Below are 27,472 nucleotides of genomic sequence, written 5' to 3' on the forward strand. Positions count from 1 at the left end.
CATTATATGAAATGCTGAAAGGTATTCTTTAAGAAGAGGAAGAAGAAAAAGGAACTCTTACCATTTGCCACAGCATGGATGGAACTGGAGAGCGGATAAATACCACAGGATCGCACTCATTTGTGGAATATAATGAACAACATAAACTGATGAACAAGGACTGATCCAGAGACGGAGAGGCATTGATTGGACTGTCGGGCCTTGGAGGGAAGGTAGGGGAGGGTAGGAGTAAGGGGGAAAGATCAACCAAAGGACTTCTATGCAAGCATATAGGCCTAACCAATGGACACGGACAATGGGGGGGTGAGGGCATGTGGGGGGTAGAGGGTAACGTGGGGACAAGGACACATATGTAATATCTTAATCAATAAAAAATATATTTAAAGAAAACAACAAATGACAGAAATGGAGGAAAGCAAATGACTGGATATAGAGTTCAAAACCATCGTTTTAAGGTTTTTCAAGAATTTTCTAGAAACCGCCGATAAATTTAGTAAGACCCTCAATAAGTCTAGTGAGACCCCCAAGGATCTAAAAAAGGACCAACTAGAAATTAAACATACACTGACTGAAATAAAAAATATTATACAGAGATCCAACAGCAGACTAGAGGATTGCAAGAATCAAGTCAAAGTTTTGAAGTACGAAGAAGTACAAACGCCCAACTGGAAAAGCAAAAAGAAAAAAGAATCCAAAAATATGAAGATAGTGTAAGGAGCCTCTGGGACAACTTCAAGCGTACCAACATCCAAATTATGCGGGTGCCAGAAGAAGAGAGAGAGAAAGATATTGAAAACCTATTTGAAGAAATAATGACAGAAAACTTCCCTTACCTAGTGAAAGAAATAGACTTACAAGTCCAGGAAGTGCAGAGAACCCCAAACAAAAGGAATCCAAAAAGAACCACACCAATACACATCATAATTAAAATGCCAAGAGCAAAAGACAAAAAGAGAATCTTAAAAGCAGCAAGAGAAAAAGAGCTAGTTACCTATAAGGCAGTACCCATACGATTGTCAGCTGATTTCTCAACAGAAACTTTGCAGGCCAGAAGGGAGTGGCAAGAAATATTCAAAGTGATGAATAGCAAGAACCTACAACCAAGATTAGTCTACCCAGCAAAGCTATCATTCAGAATTGACGGTCAGATAAAGAGCTTCACAGATAAGGAAAAGCTAAAGGAGTTCATCACCACCAAAGCAGTATTATATGAACTGCTGAAAGGTATTCTTTAAGAAGAGAAAGAAGAAGAAAAAGGTAAAGATAAAAATTATGAACAAATACATATCTATCCACAAGTGAATCTAAAAATCAAGAGAATAAAAAATCTGATGAACAGAATAAACTGGTGAATATAATATAATCAGGAGCATAGAAAGGGAGTGGACTTTCAATTCTCAGGGGGAAAGGGGTGTGGGGTGTGGGAAGAGGCTGGACAAAAATCATACACCTATGGATGAGGACAGTAGGGGGGGGGGAGGGTTAAGGGCAGAGGGTAGGGTGGGAACCGGGTGGAGGGGAGCTATGGGGGAAAAAAAGAGGAACAACTGTAATAATATGAACAATAAAGATTTAAAAAAAGAAGAAAAAAAGAAAAAGAAAAAGAAAAAAGAAGTAAGGATTAGACCCTATCCTCAAAGAGCTCAAAATGCATACTTATCTGTTTATTCAGAGTTGGGGATGAATAAACTTAGCTGAAGTGAATAGATTTTTTGAATTGGCTCTTAAATACCCACAGGCTTTTATGATGCAGGCAAAGAATAGACTCTATGTGAGAACATTATTCAGAAACTCAGAGGTAAATAAAAAACAATTGCTAAAGACAACTGGTAAGTAGTCTCATTTCATTTTTTAGACAATATGCACATATTACTAGATGAAAATACTAGTAAAATTAACTTTCAAAAAGTTCTTCCTCACTCACACACACACACACACACACACACACACACACACAAAACCGAATAGCCCCCAGCACTTTCCAGTATTGGTGCACTGATCAAATGGGCCATCGTGGGGAAGAGTGAGCTAAGGGGAGGGACTCAGGTATGAGTGGGCCACCTTGGTAACTTGTTTTACATAAATTATACATATGCATATTAAAAAAAGACTCTAAGTTACTCCACATAGAAGCAGCAGGAGCAAAGGCAAATAACTTTAAAGCTCATGGGACAGAGGGGGAATACTAAGCAAACTGAGGCCGACTTGGGTTTCAAGCAGTCTCAGCATTAGCATATCCCTTCTAGAAAGACAGCTTACTATAATGGAGAATGATATGGAGAGTGGTAGACAAGAAAGAAATCTCTTGTCAAGCTATAGGGCAGGTTTTGGTGAGAATTGTCAAAACAAGTTCAGTGACAATGGGATTAGCGATAGACTACATTAGATTTGCTATGAAAGTGAGACTAGAAAGAGAAAAGACCATTATAGCTTCCCAACGCAATTAGCATTGACTTGCCGGCTCTTGCTTAAGTCAACCATCAGTAAACTACAGCCCAAAGGCCAAATTTGCCTTACCACCTGCTTTTGTACCGTGCTTGAGTTAAGAATGACTTTTTACACTTTTAAATGGTTGAAAACAAATCAAAAGAAGAAAAATATTTCATGGCAAGCAAAGGTTTGTGAAATTCAAATTTCAGTGTACAGAAATAAAGTTTTATTGGAACACAGACATGCTCATTTGTTTATGTATTGTCTTTGCCTGCTTTTGCACTATAACGGCAGAGTTGAGTAGCTGCAATCGAGATTGTGTGGCACAGAAAGCCTTAGTTACTATTTGGACATTCACAGAAAAGTTTGCTGACCTCTGGGTTAAGTCGTTGATAATAATGCTTTGGTATCTCCAGCTTTATAGATATTGTGCACATGTTCATTCAAAACAGCTCAGCTGGACTGACCTGGTGAAACATGTGAACCAAGAACATCCATGCTATTTACCATTGTAGACAACGAGCAAAGAGTTGGAGATCCTCTATCCATCAGTCCATGGTGGTGGTGTTGTGTAGGGGTTTTCTGATGAACTTTCCTTTGAAGCACTGTGAGTCTTGACTTCTCATTCCCTAGTGCTTACCATAAAGTTTATTTGTTAGTATATACCCCTTCCCCCTTGTTTTTGTTGTAGTTGTTTTGCCTTTCTCTTTATTTTTTAAAATCAATTTTTATTGATTTCAGAAAGAGGAAGGGAGATGAGAGGGAATCATTGATTGGCTGCTTCCTGCACACCCCCTTACTGGGGTTCAAGCTTCCAAATGGGGCATGTACCCTGACTGGGAATTGAACCATGACCTTGAGGTTCATGGGTTGATGCTCAACCACTGAGCCACACCAGCTGGGCTCCTTTTTTTTTTTTAGTACTCATTAAAAAGTGACAATGAAAATGCAACTCAGGTCATATAACTTGTCTTTTAGCAATTTTGGGCTTATAAAAATGTACCCATATTTTAACTGTTTTATTCACCTGCTATATTCTTTGTCTAATCACACATGTCCCCAAATGGAAAAGAAAAATAATACAAAGAAAGAAATTTGATGCCACTGAAGCTATTAGAATTAACCAGTCTATCTGAAGGTAATTTTATGGGAGGAACTTCAGATAAGTTTCAACAGGCCACAATGATGATTGGATAAGGGTTTATGTGCAGAAGGGGGTTAATTACATGTTTCTGTTGACATATAAAATGGTTTTATTCCTCCATTTTAATGATTTTTTAGCACACTCTACCACATCTAATTTGGAGCAATTCAGTATTAAATCACTTGCTGAGAGAGCAACAAAAAAGCAATTAAGAAACACGGTGAATCAGTTTGAAAAGCAATGCCATGCAGACTGGGAAGGGAAGAGGTAATGTTTCAAATGACAAACATCTCAGTAATGTGGTTATTACCATTATTATTAATAATTAAAATAATGATAATAATGATAGCCCTTGCTTTTTACACAATACTTTTCTACTTGGGAGCTCAAAATAACAAAATATTTTATCATTTTTTATCTCCACATAATTCACGAGTTTAGGAGGGGTTTGGGATTATAATTCCTGTTTTTCATGTGGAGGAAATAAGAGAGAATTGAATCTGCTGGTACAAGAATGCACAATAAATAAATTGGTGGTGGGGCTCAGCAATACACTCCCTTGCTTATTCAAAGTGTTTTTGATGGTTTCTCTTTTTTCTTTGTCCCATGCTACCTCTCTTATCTCATTCAAAGCCACCAAAGACCATCACTGAAATAGCTGTAAAAGGTGGGGGTCAGGAAAGGAGGACACACTGGTAATTTGGGGCACGATAGTGACAGAAATTCCATGAAAAGGCATATAATCACTCTCATTATCTTTTGAAATTCAACCCCCTCTCTCTCTCTCTCTTTTTTTTTTATATATTTTATTGATTTTTTACAGAGAGGAAGGGAGAGAGATAGAGAGTTAGAAACATCGATGAGAGAGAAACATTGATCAGCTGCCTCCTGCACATCTCCTACTGGGGATATGCCCGCAACCCAGGTACATGCCCTTGACCGGAATCGAACCTGGGACCTTTCAGTCCGCAGGTCGACGCTCTATCCACTGAGCCAAACCGGTTTCGGCCCCTCTCTCTCTTTTGTTTAATTCAAAAGCTATGATATCTCTTGTTAAAAAAAATCCACCACAACACAAGAAAGCACATTAAAATTAAAGTTTCTCTCTTATTTCTGTTATTCCACTTCTTACTGTTTATAATTTTTGTCTCTTCCTATATATTTTGCAATGCACACACATATATAGTTTTATTTATAGAAACTAGACACAGAATACATATTCTTCTGCAACATTTTTTCATTAAAATATATCATTGACCTTTTACATGTTAATATATGTAGCTCTACCCCATCAGTCTAATGGCTGCATTATTTTACTTTTCTGTCTTGATAAAAAGTTATCATAAAATAGAACTTCTGTCATATTTCACAATTCTATATAGTGATCATATACTTTTATAGTTAGATCATATTTCCTGCCATTATAAATTCATATTCCTTATCTGGCATGTTTTGCTATTAGTAGAGAAGCCCTTCCCTCCCATGGCTGTCCCCTCCCTCCACCCCCCACACTTTGCTTACGTCTGCTATATGCATCTCCTTTCTTCTGCAACAGGCGAATAGCAAGCATTCACAGATGAAGGAACAGTAGTCAGTTTTTAGACTTCTTAGGCACATTTGCACATAAAAATAACCTCCTGTGGAGAACTCTTTTTATATTTCAATAATTGCCATTGTAGGAGCAGGTGTTTGGAATTCCACTCAAGGGAGAACTAGTGATGGAAGAGATAGGGTAGAGGAAGATGAAGTTTCCTTGACTACAGTCTCATGGGAAAGTCACAGGACCAGGTAGAGTCCCAGGGGCCTTGCACCACACCCCAGGCCTTCAGCAGAGGCAGAGTCATGTAGCAATGGTGCCATTATTGACTTCTGCAATAATGTTCACACAGAACAGGACATGGAGGCAGAGACAGGATGTGATGATGGTGTGGCAGGGATCAAAATGATATCACTTCTTGGCCATATATCACGTGGAAATAGAGTCTCCTTGTTTCTGCAATATATATATATTGCAAAATGCTTTGCAGTTTCCAAGAACTTCTCAAATTCATGATTTCATTATGGGCTCCACAGTCTACCTCATGCTTTTGAAAATATGGGTATTCTTCTGTCCCTATTGTAAGACCGAGAAACTATGCTCAGAGTCTAAGTGATTTTTCCAAGCTGGTAAGGAAAGAGCTGGACTTGGAATTCTCTTTATTTTGATTCAATCCCTGGTCGCCCTCCAAAATAACACCATACTTGTCCCTAGTCTTCATGTACCAGACAGTGCTCTGAAGGTATGAATACATGCCATTGATTCTACCAGCATGACAAATACCTCAAGAAATTTAAAAAAGCATCATATTCAAACTCTTTACCCAACTGACATATTATTTCATTTTCTCTAGTCTTTGAGTTTGCTTCGTAACTATTATAACACAAGGAAACAGCAACTTTACTAATCAAGCACAAAGAAGGTTAACAGACATTTTTTCAGTAACGTGGTTCTGAAGGCAGAACAAATGGGAGAGGCTGAGGGAGTCTCATGAACAAGGGATTCCCTGCAGCATCACTGAAGTTTAGAGATAACTATTAGCTCAAACATTAGCTTTTATAGAATAGACCTCTGGTTGTCTTTTATGCGTATCCTGAAAGCTTGTTTGGATATCGATCAGAAAAACAGAAAGAGATTGAATTAGAAACTCTATCTGGAATCTGGTATGATTAAAGCTGCAACACATTTCTTGGGCAGTTTTAGATTCTAGAGGAGTAGAAACAGGCTTTAAACATTTCCACAGCTCCTACAGTGCTAACTCTGTCCTGCACACAGACAGCACAATAAATCATGGCTAACATTTGCATAGCACTTTCTACATGTTAGGCACTGTTGTAGGCATTTTACACGAAGTAATTTATTTAATCCTTACAACAATTCTATGAGATAGGTTTACCATTATCATCCTTGCTTTATGGACAAGAAAACTGAGGCACAGAGAAGTCAAATTACTTGCCAAAAGTCAGGCAACCAGAGCCAGACTGGCTTAGCAGCCTGGGACCCAGGGTGTGTTCTAAACAAAACAGTATTCTATCATCTGTTCGAGTGTCCTAATTCCTCAGGAATATCTGTTTTACCCAAGAAGTGGGTACAGTGTGCACTGTGATATAATTCACCCATTTGCTTTCTTTCTCAGGTCTTCTGTGGCCAGGGCCACGAAGAGAGAGTGTGTGAAGCCATGGGTGATTGGCCTCATCACCTTTTTATCCCTGATTGTCCTGGCCGTGTGCATTGGACTCATTGTTCATTATGTGAGATACAGTAAGTATGGGCTGCCCTGGCATCATGTGATTTACCCCAAATATTTCCTCCTGTACATTCCTGTTTTGGTTAGCCACAGGCTTATTCATTCATTACTACAATTCATTTGCATAGCTGGTACGAAGAACGCTTTACCTGCCTTGTTTCATGTTTAATCCTCACGAGCCAAGCAGATTCTTTCTTCCATCTTTAATGAAGCAATGCTTCCTACTGGGAACAGCATGCTCGTTTTTATATTCATTAATAATCAACTCTTAATTAGGGGAAGACCATAGGATAGCTAGAGTCCAGTGGCTTGAGTTGTTTGAGGTTATAGGGCAATCACCTTGATTTAAAATAATTATAACTCATTGAAATCCTGACAGCCCAATTAATTAATCACATAATCAGGGACTATAAAAAATAAGTAGGCTCTATTCTGTGCTGGTAAGTTAGAAAAATGTTCAGAGTGATATATTATTGAAGAAATGTTTATTTCTGTTATTTTAAATCTCATCTTGGGATGTATTATAAGTGAGTAAAGAGGACAGGATCTGCTGAGAAGGCTAATTATAAGGAGATTCGCTCTGCAGTAATTGGGTACCTCACTGCTGAATGAAACGTGAACACTGCTGTGCTATTGGAAAGATCCCCAGGGTACTCCAGAACTGTTTTTTAAGTGCACGACAACCCTTCTGAAGTTTCCTTCTATTTTGCCTCCGGTTTTAATTAGTTGACTCCACTATGACCTATTGGTTTAATATCTCCCTTACTGACTAGATAATGCTTTGATGTTCAAGACCCTGTAACTAAAGAGGCTAATAACTTGATTCTAATTTAATTGGGAATTTGCAGAAGTTTCTTTCATGTAAAGAGAAATGGTGGTCTGTAATTTGGTGATCTGCTAGCAGACACAATCCAGTCTTAATTATCCAAACAAGATGGATCATTAACGAGCAGTTTAAAGGAAAAAAAAGTAATGTAAATATTATTTTTGGTAGAATTTCCCCACATGCAGGTCTTTGAATTTGAAGTATTTGCATTTTGAAAATTTTTCTGGAGCTTGTTTTTAATAAAAAAATAGTAGCTGAAATAACTTCACAATCCTATAATTCTGTTATGAATATATTGAGTCCCGTGATGTTGTAAGCATTATCACTCTTCTTCATGGATGCCTAGGACTACATTGCATTCATTTTTGTATTTTCAGAAATTAAGAGGATTCTTGCACATATTAGAAACTTAATTAATGTCTATTAAATACAGAATGAAAAGCAACAAGTGAGTCATACCTATGATATTTTCTAGGGGCATATTTTGGCTTATCTGACTTCATAAGGAGTCCCAAGTAATACTAGGAGTCTCCATACCTGAGTGAGAGAAAATGTTTCTTAATTTTCTCCTTTGCTTCTTCCCAAGCCAAGTGTTTATAGAGGCTTAAAATCTTATTCATATGCATACAGTGAAAACCTGGCAAGATTTTTCCAGTAACCTGTTCCTGGATCCTATTGTTTGGATGATCAGTTGAGTAATATGGAACACAGTTTCTACTGCCCACACAGCACACCTGAATAAACGATTGTTGTGATGTGTGTTACTGTCATAATTGCGACCTGCCCTCTGTGAGTGGATATAGCACATGTGCACTTGGAGATGGTACACCTAGATAACACAGCTAAACCAAACAAATCTACTACAGAAACAGATAGATAAAGCTGGAAGTGATCAGACTTGAAAAAACATTGTTTTGGCATAAAGCCCAGGACAGCGCAGATTTGTGTGTGTGGTGTGTGTCCACGGGCCTTTGAAGCTGCATTCCTGTCCCCTCTGTGATTTGAATGACAGAAGGTGAATCTATTATAAGTAACATCATTGTAGGTTATAGGATCACAAACCTGTTAGAAAACTTATGTTCCTCCTTATTTTTTTTACTTTTCTGTTAACATTCCCAATGATATTCTTCAACAACTACACATGCCATATAATTTTGACAATTGGGAATATGTTTTGACACTTAGTGATCTGTTTGCGTCATCTGATCAAAGTAAAATATTGACTACAGATAATTGTTTATTTGGTTGAAGTATATGGAATTGCTGATATTTGACCATTTTTGACCTACACGAACGGCAATTTTAAATGATTTAATCCAGTGGTTCTCAATCTTCTGGCCCTTTAAATACAGTTCCTCATGTTGTGACCCAACCATAAAATTATTTTCGTTGCTACTTCATAACTGTAATGTTGCTACTGTTATGAATCGTAATGTAAATATCTGAAATGCAGGATGGTCTTAGGCGACCCCTGTGAAAGGGTCGTTTGACCGCCAAAGGAGTCGAGACCCACAGGTTGAGAACCACTGATTTAATCTAATGATTAAATAAACAGCACCAAAACAGGTCTAAGGATATAGAAGAGTCTGTTCTTTTCCTTTTTAGAACCTTACTATTCAACATGTGGTTGGGTGCCAGCAGCATCAGCCTAGTGCTTGATGGATGAGCTTGTTAGAAAAAATGCAGAGTCTTGGGCCCAAATTCAGACCTAAGGGAAACTATCGGTCAATATTTCAATAGATTAGAAACCTTACTTAAAATTCTGTACATTTCCAGGGCTCTGCCTGCATTTTAGCTTGCACTGGCCATTCAGGGAAGGGAGATGAGGAAGGTAAAAACTCTCCAGTACCTCATTTAGGTGGCTAATGCTCAGCAGACCTTGACCCTTCAGTCTCTCCAGCCTGACTTCCCTCTCCTTCATGTGTCACTCCAGACCTTGTTAGAGTCTGATTGATGGCCATGACGTTCTTTTGAAATTTACCAGGAGTTATTTTGCGTAAGTTGCATATAACAAGATATTTTTCTTATAGCTTCAATGAGTGGGTTTGTTTGTTTGCTTCCACCCCAAGAAGCAGTATGTAAAGAACATTTGTGCTTTGGGAGTTAGACCTTAGGTTGAAGCCCTGATCTGTGTTTTTTTTTCTGGCTATTCATGTTGAGGTTAGGCAATTTATTCACATTTCTGAGGCTATATCATGTGTCTGATAAATGTGGATAATACTGCCTTCCCATGAGGGTTATTATAAATTAAATGAGATATGTAAGTATGTCTGGGACACAGGTGTCCAATGTTAGTTTTATTTTCCTTGGGGTTTAAGTGCAAAGGGAACATATAAGAAGCAACAGAGAAGAGCAGAGAGCTTGAGATTGGGTGAAACACGCTCCATTTTCCTGTGATAACCATACACAATAGTCTTGATCACCATTGTATTTCTAATGCTCAGTACAGAGTCCCTCACAGAAAAGGTAGATGGCATTAATATTTGTTTAATGAATTTTCTGAGGGCTCTGTGCTTGCTTTGTGTATCATGGGGTAGATGAAACGCTTTCCTGAATGAATTCTTCAGCAGGCCCCAATCTGGGCTGCTTAAACTAAATGCACAAAATGGAGACAATGGCTAAGGAAGCCGACAAGCTCCAATTCCTGTGGCTGTCAGGGGAAAGAAAATAAATAGTGTGAAAAGGGAGCGAGGTGAAACTAAATAGTGTCCCTGGAAGTGTATGCCAGGTGGCAGCTCTAGCTTCTTAAACTATATACTGAATTCCTAGCATTTTAAACCCTATCTTCACCTTATTCCTTAGTCAAAGTAAATATTCTTACACTAGAGTCCTATGGCCAGAATTATGGAAGAAACCTACTTTTGGAATAAAAAATGCATTTACTCTTGAGAAGTTTCTAAATCCATCCATGTGTGTTTGCTCAGATGGCGTGACTTGCTACCTCCTGTTGCTTGTTCAGGAATGGATAACACACGACTAATTAACCCATAGGAACACCAAGCATTTCTTATGGCTTTTACACTCTAAATCTCATGATGATTAATGTTGTTGTCTTTTCTTCTGAGATAATCATGAAGCTCAGGGCAGGATGATGCAGATGCTGACATGGGTACAAACATTATTTCCAGTCTCAGCCTTTCCAGCAACCACTAAATGGGAGAATGATAATGCTTCACACACATCTGATAAAAATTATGATGGGTTTTTATCTCTTTTCTTGTAGATCAAAGGAAGACCTACAATTACTATAGTACATTGTCATTTACAAGTGACAAACTGTATGATGATTTTGAAAGAGAGGCTTCTAAAAATTTCACAGAAATGAGCCAGAGAATTGAATCAATGGTAAGCATTTTTTCCCCTCCATTTCCAGGGCCATCACTTTTTTAACCATAATGTTTAGTACCTTAGCTTCTACAACATCTATTCCACTGATCTTGCACATCTTTGCAAAATAAGAAGAGCCCCCTCCCTAAGGGATATAAAACAAAATAACAATTCATGATTTCAGAGAGTATGATGTGCAGACCTGAACCAAATGACCTTAGCCATTTCTTTATGTTTCTCCTACTCACCCTTCCTTAGCTAGGGCTACATGCTTAATCAGCAAAATCCAGAAATTCTGGGAATGTGAGGGTTGATGTATCCTAGACTTCTTAAAGAAGAAACCTTGAGCAAAAGACCACCAGATTAAAACTATTGAAACACATACTTGAATAGTATTTTCATATTTAAAAATCTAATCTTGGACCAGTTTTTGGTAATAAGTGCATAAGAAATCCATGGGTACTCATTCCATCAGGAAGGCATCAACATTATCCTGAGGGATGAATGAAATATTTTAAGAAGTAGAAAAATAAGTAGTATTGGCCAAAAGAGCAAGGGCCTGGGTGGTGACTTCTTATTGTCAGATTACTTAGAGAATAATTTAGATGTTTCCTGATATTTTGTGAGGTAATTAGTGGTATGATGTGATAGAAAGCCCCCTAAGCTAGGAGTTGGGACATCTATTTTCAATACCATGTACTAGCTAGTGATGTGTTCTTTGGGGCATCACTTATCATTCTGGACAAATTTTTTTATGTGGATATTAGGGCATTAAGACTGGATCATTTCCAAATCGTCTTCCAGTTCCAACACCCCAAGTAAAAACAGAATGGCAGTGAGTCGCCTGGAAACTGCCCGGTAGACTAGAAGCCTGAGGATTCGTACACCTTGCTGAGGAGGAGGTCAAATCTTGGTTGTATTTGTAAACACTAAGTCAGGGAAATATCTGAATAAGCTCCTCTTTAAAGCAATATATATATATATATATCTATAGTGAGTGGCCAGATTATTATGACTGATGTTTGTAGGCAAATTAGCTATAATTTCACACTGAAGTTGCTAGAGGGCTAGACCATTATAAATAGGGAAGCAGGTTGTTTACCATGACAGTAGAAGTGATTTTTTTTCTGAAGATATGGGTAAAAAATGTGATTTAACAGCCTTTGAACGTGGGATATATTTGAATGTGAGTGGCCAGATTATTATGACCACTTGACATTTGTAAGCAAATTAGCCATACACTGAATCGTATGGGATATGGAAGCCGAAGGCCTGTTCGAACACCTTTGCTGTCTGCAGTTACCAATTCGCACAGGAACACAAGGATTGGACAGTCGAGCATTGGAAAAAAGTCATGTGGTCCGATGAATCGTTTCCAGTTGCATCATGCAGATGGCAGAGTGAGAATTTGACAGAAACAGTACGAAAGCATGCACCCCACATGCATGAGTACAACCCTTTAAGCTGGTGGGGGCAGTGTTATGGTTTGGGGCACGTTTTCCTGGCATGATTTGGGCCCTTTAATTCATGTGGAACAACGTCTGAATAGCACAACATACCTAAGTATCATTGCTGATCAAGTTCATCCTATCATGTTGATGGCATATCCCAATGGAGGTGGCTTCTTCCAACAAGACAATGCGCCATGCCATGGAGCTCGTATTATGCAGGAGTGGTGTCAAGAACATGAGGGAGACTTTACCTTGCTTAGGTGGCCCCCACAATCACCAGATCTCAATCCAATTGAGCATTTGTGGGACAAAGTTAAAAGAGCCATCAGGCAGCTGGTTCCACAACCATCAGATCTCACAGAACTGGACAGTGCTATTCATCAGGCATGGTGTCAGATTCCTCGCATCACCTTTCAACATCTCGTGGAGTCAGTGCCAAGAAGAATCGCCGCAGTATTGAAGCCAAAAGGTGCCCCATTGAAGTACTGATGGGGTGGTCATAATAATCTGGCCACTCACGTTCAAATATATCCCACATTCAAAGGCTGTAAAATCGTGTTGTTTGCCCATATCTTCAGAAAAAAATCACTTCTACTGTTGTGGTAAACAACCTGCTTCCCTATTTATAATGGTCTGGCCCTCTAGCAACTTCAGTGCGAAATTATAGCTAATTTGCCTACAAAAGTCAGGTGGTCAGAATAATCTGGTCACTCAGTGTATATATTTATATATATATATATACTAGAGGCCTGGTGCACAACATTTGTGTACTGGGAGGCGGGGTCTCTCAGCCTTGCCTGTGTGCCCTCTCGCAGTCTGGGACCCCTTGGGGGATGTCTGTCTGCTGGCTTAGGCCTGCTCCCCCTGAGCAGGCAGGTGGACATCCCCCGAGGGGTCCATAGAGATGTGCTGTGGAGATGGGAGAGGCTCCCATCAACCCCACTGCACTCACCAGCCTGTGGGAGCGCACTGACCACTGGGGGGCAGCTCCTGCATTCAGTGCACATCATAGCGACTGGTCTTCCATCAATTGGTAGATTTGTATATTAGCCTTTTATTATATAGGGTAAGTTTTTCACCAGGTTTGGAAACCATGTGACACTCATGCACTCATATCTCTAACCCAATTACTAGTTGGCAGAATTAATTCATTTCCCTTGTATACTTTTATCTATATCTCAGGATGTGAATATTGACTGTTACTTTTCAAAAAACAGTCTGTTTATTCTCTTTTATCTCTTTTTGAGTGTAGTACAACTGATGTCACTTCAGACCCCTCTCTTATGGTTCCCCAGCTCCTATAAGTCCCGAGGCAGAGTTCAGTGGAAATCACTTGAGTAGAATACTAAAAAAGGGTCCTCAAGTTTGCCACATGGTGATACGTTGGTCATTGTGTTTTGTTTTTAATTGAAAAAAAAATGTAAACTTTAAATTAGCTTGCAGAATTTCAAGGAATTGTTGCTGGAATGATTTGAATATTTTTTGGAACAGGTGAGAAATGCATTTCATAAATCTTCATTGAGGGGAGACTTCGTCATGTCTCACATTATCAGATTCAGGTATGTAGATCTAAATTACTTCAGAATACAAATTAAAGCTAAAGCTGTTGATGTAATCAGTTTATAAATGCTGTTTAAAGTGTTATAATATGATGTAATTCAATTTCACAAATATTCATTTTGCACCTATTCAGTGTAAGTCATGGGTTACAATGTGTCTTGCTGATTTTCTAAATGCAAAAGAAAGCATTTGCAAGATGATTGAGAGTTTCAGAAATATTATTGGTGGCTATGTTATAGAATTATGGGTTTGTTTTTTTTTGGCAAATTCTAGCACAAATAGGCACCTATCACATCTTTCAGTTTAATAGTAAATAGTGTAAGTAGATAAGGTTTGTTTTCATCTCTTGGTTTTCCTTCTCAATTTTCTTTGCTATCTTTTATTTTACCCTTTCTGCTCCAAGTATTTAAGATCTTAGATCTGACTATCAACTGTGAATAAATAGAAATTTAGAGCACATTTTATGCAAAGCACTATATGAGGATTTTAAATAATATATTGTCTTAATGAAAACTACTTGTATTTTTCAAAAATAGGATAAGAACTCTTTCCAATATTATTTCAATGACAAAACTCCAAGATTCACTTCTTAGTCTATTACTTTGTTGACATCTTTGAGGTGTTACTTTGCTCACTTTCACCTGAAAATTCTGTCCTCTTTAGTATTTGAAATATTATTCTTTCTTGGATCTCTAATCCTTAATTTTTTTCTCTCTAAAGAGGACTGCATCCACATGTGTTATTGAAATCCAAGTGTATTTTTCCAGTCTAAACTATTTTCCTGGCTTCTAGAACTATATGCCTGCCCAAGTACATTTCCACATGTAAGTTCCACAGAAATATCTTGGAGTCAAGGAAAACCCAGTCAAATGAGAAACTTAGGAGTCATCATACACTACTTTCTTTCCTGGATCCATCATACATGGATAACAAAGTTATGCCAATTCTATCTTCCCAACCACTTTCCAATTTATTTCTTCATCCTACAAACCTTACTGTTCATTATGTTTTTTTCTGTTACTGCAGTAGGAAGAAGTAAAGTGTGTTGGAAAGATAAAGTTAGTCTTAGAGATGTTGAATTGAGATGCTAGGGAACCATATGAGCCTGAAATATGAGTTTAACTTGGGTATAAATGAAATTTCTCAAAAAAAGGGTAATGAAAGATAAAAAGAATGTTTGATGAAAAAAAGCTTGATGAAGAACAAAAATGTGTAAGGAGATTCACAAAAAATAGGAACCTAGGCAATAGGGAAGAAGCAGAAAAAAAAAGAAAATTCATGACAGATGCACAAAATTCAAGAAGAGACTGAAAGAATTGACTGATGTATGAGTCAATGAGGAAGTCATTTAGTGTAGAAGAAAGACTCAGTGGACGGGAAGGGGAGGAAGCAGTGTGCAAAGAAGTAAATATGAGGTAGAATGTAATTTATCCTTTCAAGAAGGTTTATTGTGATAAGAAGGTGAGAGATACATTGAATTTCTGGGGTAGGGAGAGGATTTTGTTTGTTTTTGTTTCTATAAGCCAGGCAGTATGGGAATATTTTAAGAGACTGAAGAAGAAATAATTGATGTGCGGGGTTGCTGAAAGGCAATGAGATACATAACAATAATCTCTTTAAAGCCCTATTTGTTTCTTCAGATTACAAAAGCAATACAAAAAGATACACAGTTCAACAACACAGTATTACATAAATAGAACCTGAAATCTCCCTCTCCAATAATTCCACTTCCAGAAAGAACTCATCTTCTTAACCGTCTATTTTGCACGTATTTTCAATGACTGAATGTACATCTATTCCATTTTTTAGTTGGCTGAATAGTATTTCACTACAAGTATGTATCAGGGTCAACTTAGCCAATGCCCTTTTGATGGACACTTGGGTTGTTACATATTTTTGGATTTAAAAACAAGGTTATGATGAACATATGCATACATATCTCCTTGTACATACAAGAGGGTATTTGAAGATTAAATTTCTAAAAGCAGAAATACTGCATCAGAGAGGGTGGATAATAAAATTTATAATAAAAAAACTCACCTCAAAAAATAAGATTCTAATTTATAATTCTATTTACAATTTATGTAAGAGTTAATGCCATGTAGAGGTAGGAGTAAGATTCTATGGGAATTGATCATATGTGAAAAACATGGGGTGGAGCAGCTGACAGAATGAGAAAGAGTAGTCAAGTCTGAATCCAAGTCAGTAACTCATTCAAATAACAAAGGTTAAGTAACACTCTACCTTGAAAATACAATCACATAGAGTCAACATAGTTTGGTCAAGCTTTCTAAGATTCTTAGGATTTGGGAGTTGTTTAGGAGAGCCTGAAGGTTGCTTAGGAAAAATTATTGGTTTTAAGTCGCTGGGAGTTAAGCCTGAAAGCTAAAGCCAGAGTCAATTTCATATTCAGTAAACATTATACTTGATAATTCAAAAAATAATTTTTGATTGATTTCAGAGATGAAGGGAGAGGAAGAGAGAGATAAAAACATCAATGATGAGAGAGAATCATTGATTGGCTGCCTCCTGCCCATTCCCTCCCTACCCCCACTAGAGATCCAGTAGCAACATGGGTATGCATGCACCCTGACTAGGAATCGAACTGTGACCTGCTGGTTCATAGGTCAATGTTCAACAACTGAGTCATACCGGTGATGCTATATTTGATAATTTTGAATGGCTGACAAGAGAAGTGTCTTTTTATATCAATAGCCATGTACTTAACCGGGTCCTTTGGTTGTAATAGAAACCATGAACATACTAGCTTATTACTATCAGAGAGGCTGAGTTGGGAGTTCTATATGTGGTAACCAATAGAAATATAGAAGAAAATAAACTAGATCTTTTAAAATTACATGTATGGATTTGTTTTTGTGTTTCAAAAGAATGATAAAGAAAAATATACTATATAATAAAAGTGTAGAATGCAAATTGTCCCCCTGACTGGGAGTTGTCTAGGAGTTCGACCAGGGGGCAGCGGCAGGTGGCCAGGGGAAGGGAGGGAGCCCCAGGCCAACAGTGGCAGCAGGCAGCTGAGGGAAGGGAGTGAGTAACTGCTGGCAGCCGGCAGTCGCTAGGGACCCTACCAGTGCATGAATTTCATGCACTGGGCCCCTAGTATATGCTATTACTGTAAATTTTATTCTAAACTATATTTTAAAACCACATTTTTTTTCTTTTTGGTCCACAGTAAAGAGGAAAATGGAGTGTTGGCTCACATGCTGCTGATTTTTAGATTTCGCTCTACTGAGGATCCTGAAACCATAAATAAAATTATTCAACGTGTTCTACATGAAAAGCTGTATGATGCTGTAGGGCCCCCTAAATTAGATCCTGAATCAGTTGAAATAAAAAGTAAGTTTATTTTTCTTACTTAGTTCAATTCTCTTACATAAAATATCTCCATGTTACGTTTGGTCTTGGGCAATGATTTTTAGAAAATTATTTTGGATGCCCTTTAATTATGGAGTCTTGCCACTAGTAGAACATTTCTTTGGGACCAAATTGGTCCTAATAAAGTATTTTAATTTTTTATACTACCCAAAACTTATGGCTTGCATGCAAGTTTGTCATTAATTGTGAAATTCATTTAAATATTTGTATATTTAACCCAATATATATAAAATAGTATTATTTCAACAGTCAATGTACAAATTATTATGAGTATATATCTATAATAATAAAAGCATAATATGCTAATTAGACTAGACAACCTTCCAGACAACCTTCCAGACTAAGCCGTGGTGCTGTGAGGCCGAGGCAGAAGCAGCTGCGGTGGCTATGGGGTCCGAGTCCCTTGCGCGAATTTTATGCATCGGGCCTCTAGTATATGTATATATGCATATACTGTATATGTGCATATATATATACATATATATATAATACTAAGGCTTTGAAATCTAGTGTATATTTTATATATATAGTGCATTTCAAATTAGATAAGCCACATTTCAAGAGCTGATTAAGCACATGTGGCTAGTGGTACAATATGGGAATTGGTAGTATTAGAAATGAGACCATAGGGAACAAGTACAAAGTACAAATATAAAAGCTGGTAGACTTCACTAGAGGCTTAACTTGATGGTCAGCTACCTTACTTGCTTACAAAGGAGGCTTCACTAGTCAGGGCTACTACATAATTTGTGGGGCCCAGTGGAAAAGAGAAAGTTGCACTCTTCAAAAAACAATTTAAAAAAGGGCTGTTAAAGGCAATAAAATATAAGTTCTCTCATGGCCTTTTTCTCTCATGGTCTCTTGTTTTGTCATGGTGTTTTTATTTCTTAATGTTATTTAAAGTAAAAAAATAAAATTACTAGAATGAGTTTTACTGTTCACATTCATTCTGTGAAATGTCAATTTTAAATGCAATTATAAGAGCATTTCATTTTTACATGGAATCACAAAAATTATACAACTGTATTTCACAGCTCATACATATATATATTTCAGTTTTTACCAGGTCAATGAAAACACCACACAAGGCTAACATGAGCTTTTTTATTTCCCTTGTTGAGACATGCACATTTAAAAAACATTCGCTACCTTTAGCTTAAGCAAGGATGGCTTATTTATTTATTATTATTATTTATTATTTATTATTATCTATGCCATTATTTCCAGCAGAAACTGTTGGCTAATACCAAGAATGATGAGAGCAAGAAAGAATATATTAGAGTGCATTGGTTGCTCATGTCTACTAGAATGTCATTGCCTCCCTTTTAAGCACCCTCTGGTTCACACAGGAAACCTGGCGTCTGGGGACTATCCCTGCCCTCTGCCTAATGTTGAGAAGTCAATGAGCTAAGGAGCCATTGGTTAGAGTGAAATGAGGATGTGAAGGCAAATCGCCTTGCTGAAACTTTGGCAGAAGGAAGACTTATACTAGTAAAGAGAGAACATTGGTTTTAAATGGGCGTGAGAACTAATTTATGGAAATGCCACGTGGTTGTTGTACAAATGGGACTATGCCTATGGCTTTAGTAAATAATCTGCAATAGTGGCCAATAAAAATAATATCATTGCATTTGGTCAATCAAAACTGTGGTTCAGGCCATTATTTCCCTCAAACAGACTGTGGTCCACATGCATCTTATTTCCTGGTATAAAACTCATGTTCCTGGGCTTCAACACAAAATCACTGAATCAGAATTACTGGAAAGAGAAACAGGTATTTATATTATGAAGGTGCTCCCTATGTTACTCTATCCTCACTAAAGTTTAAGAAACACTGTTCAGATCTCTCTTTTCCCCAAGGCAGTGAACATATTATGTCTATGATAAAATAACTATGTTGCTTTCTTTACAACCTAGAGATATATTATCTTAAAATGGAATTAAACCAGCCTTTAGTATTTGAAGTATTCGGAGGCATTATGCAATTCTGCTGAGCTGACCCTGTTCACCATTTCTGTGTATTTCAGAAATCAACAAGACAGAAACGGACAACTTTCTAAACAATTGTAAGTTTAATATATTTATTAAAATCACATGACTTGAATGTAAAATGTTAACACTAGATTATTTAGGCTTACTTTATGTGGTATTAAGGGTCAGAATAAAGTTTGAGTGTTCTGTGTACAGCTCATGGTGCTTTAGCTTACCTCTGAGGCACATTTTATTACTAAAGAATAACAAAATTGGGGGAATTTTGGAGTGGATGTATGGGTGTTCATGGCACATGTGTATTGGAAGTGAATCATGCAGTTGTTAAATAAGAGGCAAAAATATTTCTTAATGTTCTGATTGAAGATAACTATAATATATTTTCACAAAAGTTTTCTAAAGATTATAGAAAAGTAATCTGAATGTTGGTATTTTTCAGCTAGAGGAAGAAACTTGTTATTCTACACAAAATAAAATCTTCTTTATTAAAAATATATTTTTTATTGATTTCAGAGAGGCAGGGAGAGGGAAAGAGAGATAGAATCATTGATCACTGTCTCTGGGAAGCCCCTACCAGGGATCAAGCCTGCAACCTGGGCTTGTGCCCTTGACCAGAATCAAACCTGGGACCCTTCAGTCTGCAGGCCGATGTTCTACCCACTGAGCCAAACTGGCTAGGGCAAATAAAATCTTCTTGATTAATCCCATATTGTGGAAATCACAGGCAATCATAGGGCTGGAGTGTATATTGATGACATTACTGAAGGCCTAGATAACATTTTTTACCTGTATTTTAAAAATTCTGACTCTAGACCTAGAATTTCCTTCCCTCATAGCAGAGTATTGCATCAGGATTTAGAGAGTACATTAGATAGTTATAGAATAAGTACAGAATATATTTATCTTAAAAGATGGAAGGAAATATACTACTCACAAGCTCAGAATGTTGGTTGATACATAAATTTAACTAGGTATGAGACCAAAGGATAATCCTATTACTTAAATAAAATATATTCTTGTCACCAATATTTATTAGGAACCTATTATGTGCTAGTGCTGTGGTAGGCAATAGGGATTTAAAGGATGAAATAATATCCCTGCACAAAGAAGCTCATACTCTAATGGGACTATATGTACAGGGACTAGTGCATGAACTAGTGCATAACTCTACAACAATAGCTCTCAAACAAGGGCAATTTTGACCCCCCAAAGAATTATGCCCTATGGTGGCATTTTTGGTTATCATGATTTTGTGTGAGTGTGTGTGTGTGTGTGTGTGTGTGTGCGCGCGCGCACACGCGCTGCTGGTATCTAATATGTATAGGTCAGGGGTCCTTTTAAACATCCTATTACTAGTATATAAAGGACAGTCTCCCACAACTATTAAGAACTATTCATCCCAATTGTCAATACTTCCAAGGTTGAGAAACCCTGTAATAAACACCACAGGGAGAGAGGTATATGCACATACAATATATAGAGTATCATTTTTTTTTTAATGGAGGTACTAAAGAAAGTTATAACTGATCCAGTTTGAGGATGGGGAATTGTTAGAGACAGTATCCTAGAGGAAGTGGTGACTAGTTCAATCTTACAACATGAATGGGAGTTAAATAATGAAACACAACAGTTTAAGGAAAGGGAAAAACAAGAGAAAATGTTTGATACTACTGGAGCTCAAAGTATGAAAAACTTGGAACACAAAAACACAATTTGAAACTTAAAAGCAACCACTAACTAATGCATCATCTCTCTTGGGCAGGTTGTGGGACTCGGAAGAACAAAAGTACAACACAGAGTGTCAGGATTGTTGGTGGGACACAGGTGGAAGAGGGTGAATGGCCATGGCAAGCTAGCCTGCAACTGGATGGGATCCATCGCTGTGGAGCAACTTTAATTAATGGCTCATGGCTTGTGAGTGCCGCTCACTGCTTCAGAATGTAAGTCCTGAACCTCATGAGTGACTGGGGGTAAGCAGATTGCTTTGGGGCTTGGCAAGAAGAAAATACCTTATGAAGTTTAAGAGAGATGAGTTTAGTATATATTAAAGAACATACACATCACAAAGAGAGTGGGAAACTCTTAAACCTTAGTAAAAGGTTTTATAGTCTGGAAATGGAAATGGCATCAAAATGCATCTAGGTAAATTATCCATTGAAAAGCGCACAATAATTTGTCAGAGGAAGCAGGAATTTTAAGACATCTTTGGACTTTGAGCTTGATATCAATGAGAAGAGCTATAGCTCTCTGTTGCATATCTAAGAGAGATGGAGACTAGGTGGGTTGTAGGTTTGACCCCAATGGGGGAGTTTCCCGTGATAAGAATTAAATATGAAGAAACCTGGTAGCAACAAATTATATAACTGAATAGGTTGGCTAGTTATATTCCAAGGGATAAAAACTTTTTAACCTGGGGTAAAATGCCTACAGTATACAGGATTGTAATGCTTTGTTAAATTATTATGCAGTCTTTTTGGTTTTCAGAGAAATGTGTATGTTTGTGGGGGTAGGTGACATGGTGTGTGTAGAATGCATTTAGTTCTCTCATCCTGTACAGGATATGCTTTCCATATATTCCTCGGAGTTACTGATGCCAGAAATATCATAAGGCCCTAAGGTCTGGAGTGGTAACTCAGCATGAAAAGGAGCAAGATACATGCCATTGTGGTGTTTCTACCTGATCTGACCCATGAGCCAGATTCTCAGATTGTTTCTATACATAGAAACTATAATTTAAAAAACACCTCATATGGACAGATTAAATTGTTTCATGGAAACCATTATATTGGTAGCATGGCAAAGTAAAATTTATTCTTCCTCGCTGCCTTCCCAGGTATAAGGACCCATCCAGATGGACTGCCTCCTTTGGAGTGACACTATTTCCTTCTAAAATGAAACAAGGCATCCGGAGGGTAATTGTGCATGAAAAATACAAATATCCATCACACGACTATGATATTTCAGTTGCAGAGCTTTCCAGCCCTGTTCCCTACACAAATGCGGTACATAGAGTTTGTCTCCCTGATGCCTCCTATGAGTTCCGCCCAGGTGATGAGATGTTTGTGACCGGATTTGGAGCACTGCAAAATGATGGTGAGAATCTGAAGAGAAACTCAAATATAGTAATCTAATTTAGCATTCTAAGGCATTTAAAGAATGAAATGTCTTTATGCCCAGGTATGTTAGTTGTTTGGACCTGGGCCAGGTCAGGCTCTGCTTGTAAATCTAGAAGATACATAAATTCCTTCATACCTTAGGTTACTATCAAGTGCATCACTACTACCATAGTAATGGTGCTTGGAAAGGTATCTGAAAGAGTAAACATGTCTGAACTTTTTGCTGGGGAATTAAGGACATAAGAGATGAGGGATCATTAATATATTCAATGGTGAAGATCAAAGAATCATAAAACCACCATGCCCTCCTATTAAAATTACCTGCTAAGCTTAATAATGGAATATAAATTACTTTCACCACTTGAGGCTTTTTTCCTGGGCACCTAACTTCTTCCTTAAAGTGCCTAGAAAAACATGATCTCCCCAAATATTACTGTATCTGGAAAATATATAACCTAAGATTCTATATTATCATCTTATCTGATAATTATGAAAGGCTTTCTTCAGGTCTATAAAACATATGTATATCAATAAATATAAAGACTATTTTTTTTGCTTTAGGTAGCAGTCAAAATCATCTTCGGCAAGTGCAGGTGAATCTCATAGACACTGAAACCTGCAATAAACCTCAAGCTTACAATAATACCATAACTCCTAGGATGTTATGTGCTGGCTCCTTGGAAGGAAAAAGAGATGCATGCCAGGTAAGTGGTTTGACCTATAACTTTTTGGCCAAAAAAGTTATGCTGCATAGATTTTTGCTCACCACATATTTTGAAAAAAATTATAGATTTACAGAAAGTTGTAGAGATAGTACAGAGAGCTCCTATGTACACCTCACTCAATGTCCCTACTGGTGAAATCTCACATAACTATAGTACAACATAAAAGCTAGGAAATTGACATTGGTACAGTGTGTGCTTCTAGTTCTATGGCCTTTCATCACATGTGTAGATTTGTGTAACCACCACTGCAGGTGAGAACTATTTCAACACCACAAAGATCTCCTATAACACCCACTTTCCTCCCTCATCACTTTCTCATCACTCATACCTGTCAGTCACCAATCTGTTTTCCATATCAATAATTTTGAGAGTGCTATATAAATAGAATTAAAAAGTAACTTTTTAAAAATTCCTATTAGTGTTTTTGACTAGATTATCTCTTTATGGACAATACACTTTGTAGTTCCTCTAAGTCAGGGGTGGGCAAACTTTTTGACTCAAGGGCCACAATGGGTTCTTAAACTGGACCGGAGGGCCGGAACAAAAGCATGGATGGAGTGTTTGTGTGAACTAATATAAATTCAAAGTAAACATCATTACATAAAAGGGTACGGTCTTTTTTTTTTTTAGTTTTATTCATTTCAAACGGGCTGGATCTGGCCCACGGGCCGTAGTTTGCCCACGGCTGCTCTAAGTTATACACACATAACTTATCATAGTCTACTTGTGTTCAGATTTTACTAGTTTGAGTGGAGTATACAACAGAAAACTTACCTCCTTTCAAATCTCTTTACTCTTCTCCATTTATAATATTAGATATTAATAAAAATAAAATATTACATATTTCCTCTATATGTATAGGGAACCACATCATACAATATTTTTGCTTCAAGTGCCAAACATAGAAAACTCAAGAAAAGGAAAATGTATTTACCCATAGTTTCATTCTTTCTTCCTTCCTGGTTTTCTAAGATTCTTTTTTATCATTTCTTTTCTGCTTCAGAAACTTTTTTGAGCATTCTTTTAGTGTAGTTCTGCTGGTGACAAATTTCTTTAGATCTTCTTTGTCTGGCAAAATATTTGTTTCCTATTAATTTCTGAAGCATAATTTTACCAGATATAGAATTTGGGATGTATAGTTTCTTCCACCAGCACTTAAATTATGGCCTCCTGATTCCTAATGAGGAAACTGCTATTATTATAATTATTTTTTCCTTATAGATAGGTTGTCATTTCTCTCTTGCTGTGTTCAAAAATTTTTTTTTGTCTTTAGTTTTCAGAAGTTTAATTATGTCCCTTGGAATGGATTTCTTTGGATTAGCCTATTTGGGGTTTGCTCAGCTTTTTAATCTGCAGGTGTCTGCCCTTTGACAAATTTGGAAAAATTTCAACTATTATTTCTTTGTATACTGTTTAGCCCCACCCTCTTCTTTTTTCTCTTCATCGGGGACTCTAATGGCAGAGACATTAGTTCTGTTGTTATAGTATCAGAGGTCTCTGAGCTTCTGTTGTTCATTTTTTCCTTTTCACTCTCTCTATTGTCCAGGTTGGGTAATTTCTATCATACTATCTCCAAATTCACTGATTTTTTATTTTGTCATCTTTATTGAGTTTTTAAAATTTTTATTTTGATCATTGTATTTTTCAGTTCTAAAATTTCCATTTGATTCTTTTTTTATATCTGCTATTTCTTTGCAGAAACTTATTATTTTTTTATTTGTTTCAAGCATGGTCATAATTTCCCATGAAGACATTTTTGCAATGGCTGCTTTAAAATCTTTGTCAGATAATTCCAAACCTCAGTGTCAGTATTTGTTGGTTGCTTTCTCTCATTCGAGATTTTCTTGATTCTTGGTATGATAATACATTTTAAATGTACCCTTGACATTTTGAGTATTGTTATGAGGCTCTAGATCTTATTTAAATCTTCTACTTTAACAGGCCTCCTCTGACATGACACTGGAGAGGGGAGAGAGGTGCTGCCTCATTCTCCACTCATCCTCCCTTGACACCGAATGATGTTCCAACTGACTGAGCTATATTGGCCAGGACTCAGATTTTTTAATATTTGCTTTATTTGTAGTATTAGTTAATAGTTTTACATGGACAAAGGAAAATTCACAAGGAAATTAGTATAATGTAGAGGGAAAACATGGGCTTCTGAGTTAGATCACTGTAGATTCATATTCACGTCTGCCACACTAGCATGTGACAACAGGCAAATTACTTAACTTCTATGGGTTTCAGTTACCTTTTTGCTAAAATGGACAAAATGAAACACAACCCCATGTTTTGCTGCCAGAATTATAAGAGTGAATGAAATAATATATTAATTAAGTTTTTATAGAATGCTGAACACTTAATGAGTGATCAATAAGTAGAGAACCCAGGAATCTGATCAGCCAGTACCTTGTTTTTATGACTGGTAATAGGAACAGCCCTCTGTAGTTCACAAGTTATAAACAGTTGGAATTTATGGTTTTGTATATATATTTGCTATGTTCTGCTTTGTGCCAGGCTCTATGCTAAGCACATTAGACACTCTTTTATATAATCTTCAAAATAATTATCAGAGGTAGGCAGTATTAGGAGCATTTCAAATAAGTAAATTAAAGGTCTTAACCAACTTGAAAGGGCCAGACTTGAGATTTAAGCCCAGGTATTTGACTCTTATGTCCATGCTCATCATCAGCAATAGACTAATCACCCTTCTTTTGAGAGCTACGTGACACTGGTAAAGAGGCAACCAGTATGGAGAATTACTTTGTCAGATGTACCAGGTAGGTTAAGAATTCTGTTCTCCAAAGAGACTGAGCCTTTAATCTCAGTGTGAACCCTGAGGCTAAGCCAGTTCTGGTGGTTAAGCTTCTCCTTTATGTGAATTATGATTTAGAGGGAATCACTTGTGCATTTGAACACACTGAAGACTTTTGAAAACCTGCCCTTCCATTAGACTTAAGTTATAAGAAAAATAGCAAATTCCTCTGTAATGAGTGAATTATTAATTACTAATCTTTTCCTTCTCCTTTAGGGTGACTCTGGAGGACCACTGGTTAGTGCAGATGCTAGAGATATCTGGTACCTTGCTGGAATAGTGAGCTGGGGAGATGAATGCGGGCAGCCCAATAAGCCTGGTGTTTATACTAGAGTGACTGCCCTCCGGGACTGGATCGCTTCCCAAACTGGTATCTAAAGGAGAAAAACTCAGTAGAATGGAATGCATTTTTGTTTATAGGCCATGTCAGAGATATGGAATTGCAGAAGAAGCTTTGCAGGTCACCTAGATCTGACTGAAAAATGAAACTGTGTGCTCGATGCATAATTTCCTTCTAGCTCTGCTCCACATGTGAGCATCCTGCTTCTTCCAGATGGATTCTGTCTCAACTTGCATTCATTTATTTTACAAGTTTTCTGTCCTTGATGCCTTGTTGACATAAAATTTCTCATGCATATATACAATTTGAAGTGATTCCTTCTTTCATTTCCCCAGTTTGTTTTATCAGTACATTTCCACTTTCAAGGTGCAAGGCAAAGAATAAAAGAAAACATAAGAAGGAAAAAACTACATTTTAATGTACAGAAAAATATATATATTTTTCTGAACAGAATAAGACAAATGATCATATTCATTATGAAAGGTCAAGCAGAGACAGAATACCAAACCCTTCATGATGGACAACGAATGGGAACTAAGTTAAAGAAATTCACAGAGGTACAAGATTTAGCTTTTTACCCATTTTTAGTAAAAAAACTACAGAAATAAATGTGGGGAACATTATGTGTTCTTGTGACTTACAATAATTTTGCAAACTCTATATAAAGCAAATAATATTTATTTAACATCGCACTACTGAGGATGTTAATATCCTATCTAATAAAAGACAAAAAGGGTAATTAACCGTACCTCCGCTACGCTTCCCATTGGCTAATCAGGGCAATATGCAAATTAACTGCCAACAAAGATGGCAGTTAACCGCCAACAATTTGCATACGGTTAATTTGCATACATAGGCACAGTGATGGGAGGCGAAAGGGGAAGGACGGGAGAGGGGCGTGGGGCCGCTGGGAGCAAGGCATGAACTTCCCGGGGTTTGTGTCAGGCAGTGGAGAGCGGGGTGCGAACAATGCAGCCAGGAGAGGGGCACCTGGCCACTGGGAGCGGGGTGCGAACAATGCAGCCAGGAGAGGGGCACCTGGCCACTGGGAGTGGGGTCGAACAATGCA

The 27,472-nt window shown here is 37.4% G+C and overlaps 1 protein-coding gene across 1 annotated transcript in view; it reads left to right on the forward strand.

Annotated features, from left to right (window-relative positions):
* Positions 1 to 27,141, forward strand: part of LOC132227339 (transmembrane protease serine 11E-like) — a 42,972-nt gene extending 15,831 nt beyond the window's left edge. The window contains exons 2-10 of the mRNA XM_059682291.1: positions 6,748 to 6,872; positions 10,908 to 11,029; positions 13,954 to 14,021; positions 17,216 to 17,379; positions 19,446 to 19,484; positions 21,170 to 21,347; positions 22,241 to 22,500; positions 23,085 to 23,227; positions 26,280 to 27,141. Of these exons, the coding sequence (XP_059538274.1) occupies positions 6,748 to 6,872; positions 10,908 to 11,029; positions 13,954 to 14,021; positions 17,216 to 17,379; positions 19,446 to 19,484; positions 21,170 to 21,347; positions 22,241 to 22,500; positions 23,085 to 23,227; positions 26,280 to 26,441 (1,261 nt within the window). The 3' untranslated portion in view covers positions 26,442 to 27,141. The remainder of the gene's footprint in view (positions 1 to 6,747; positions 6,873 to 10,907; positions 11,030 to 13,953; positions 14,022 to 17,215; positions 17,380 to 19,445; positions 19,485 to 21,169; positions 21,348 to 22,240; positions 22,501 to 23,084; positions 23,228 to 26,279) is intronic.
* Positions 27,142 to 27,472: the final 331 nt, after the last annotated feature.

This window comes from Myotis daubentonii, chromosome 1 (genome assembly GCF_963259705.1).
Source record: "Myotis daubentonii chromosome 1, mMyoDau2.1, whole genome shotgun sequence".
NCBI lineage: Eukaryota > Metazoa > Chordata > Mammalia > Chiroptera > Vespertilionidae > Myotis > Myotis daubentonii.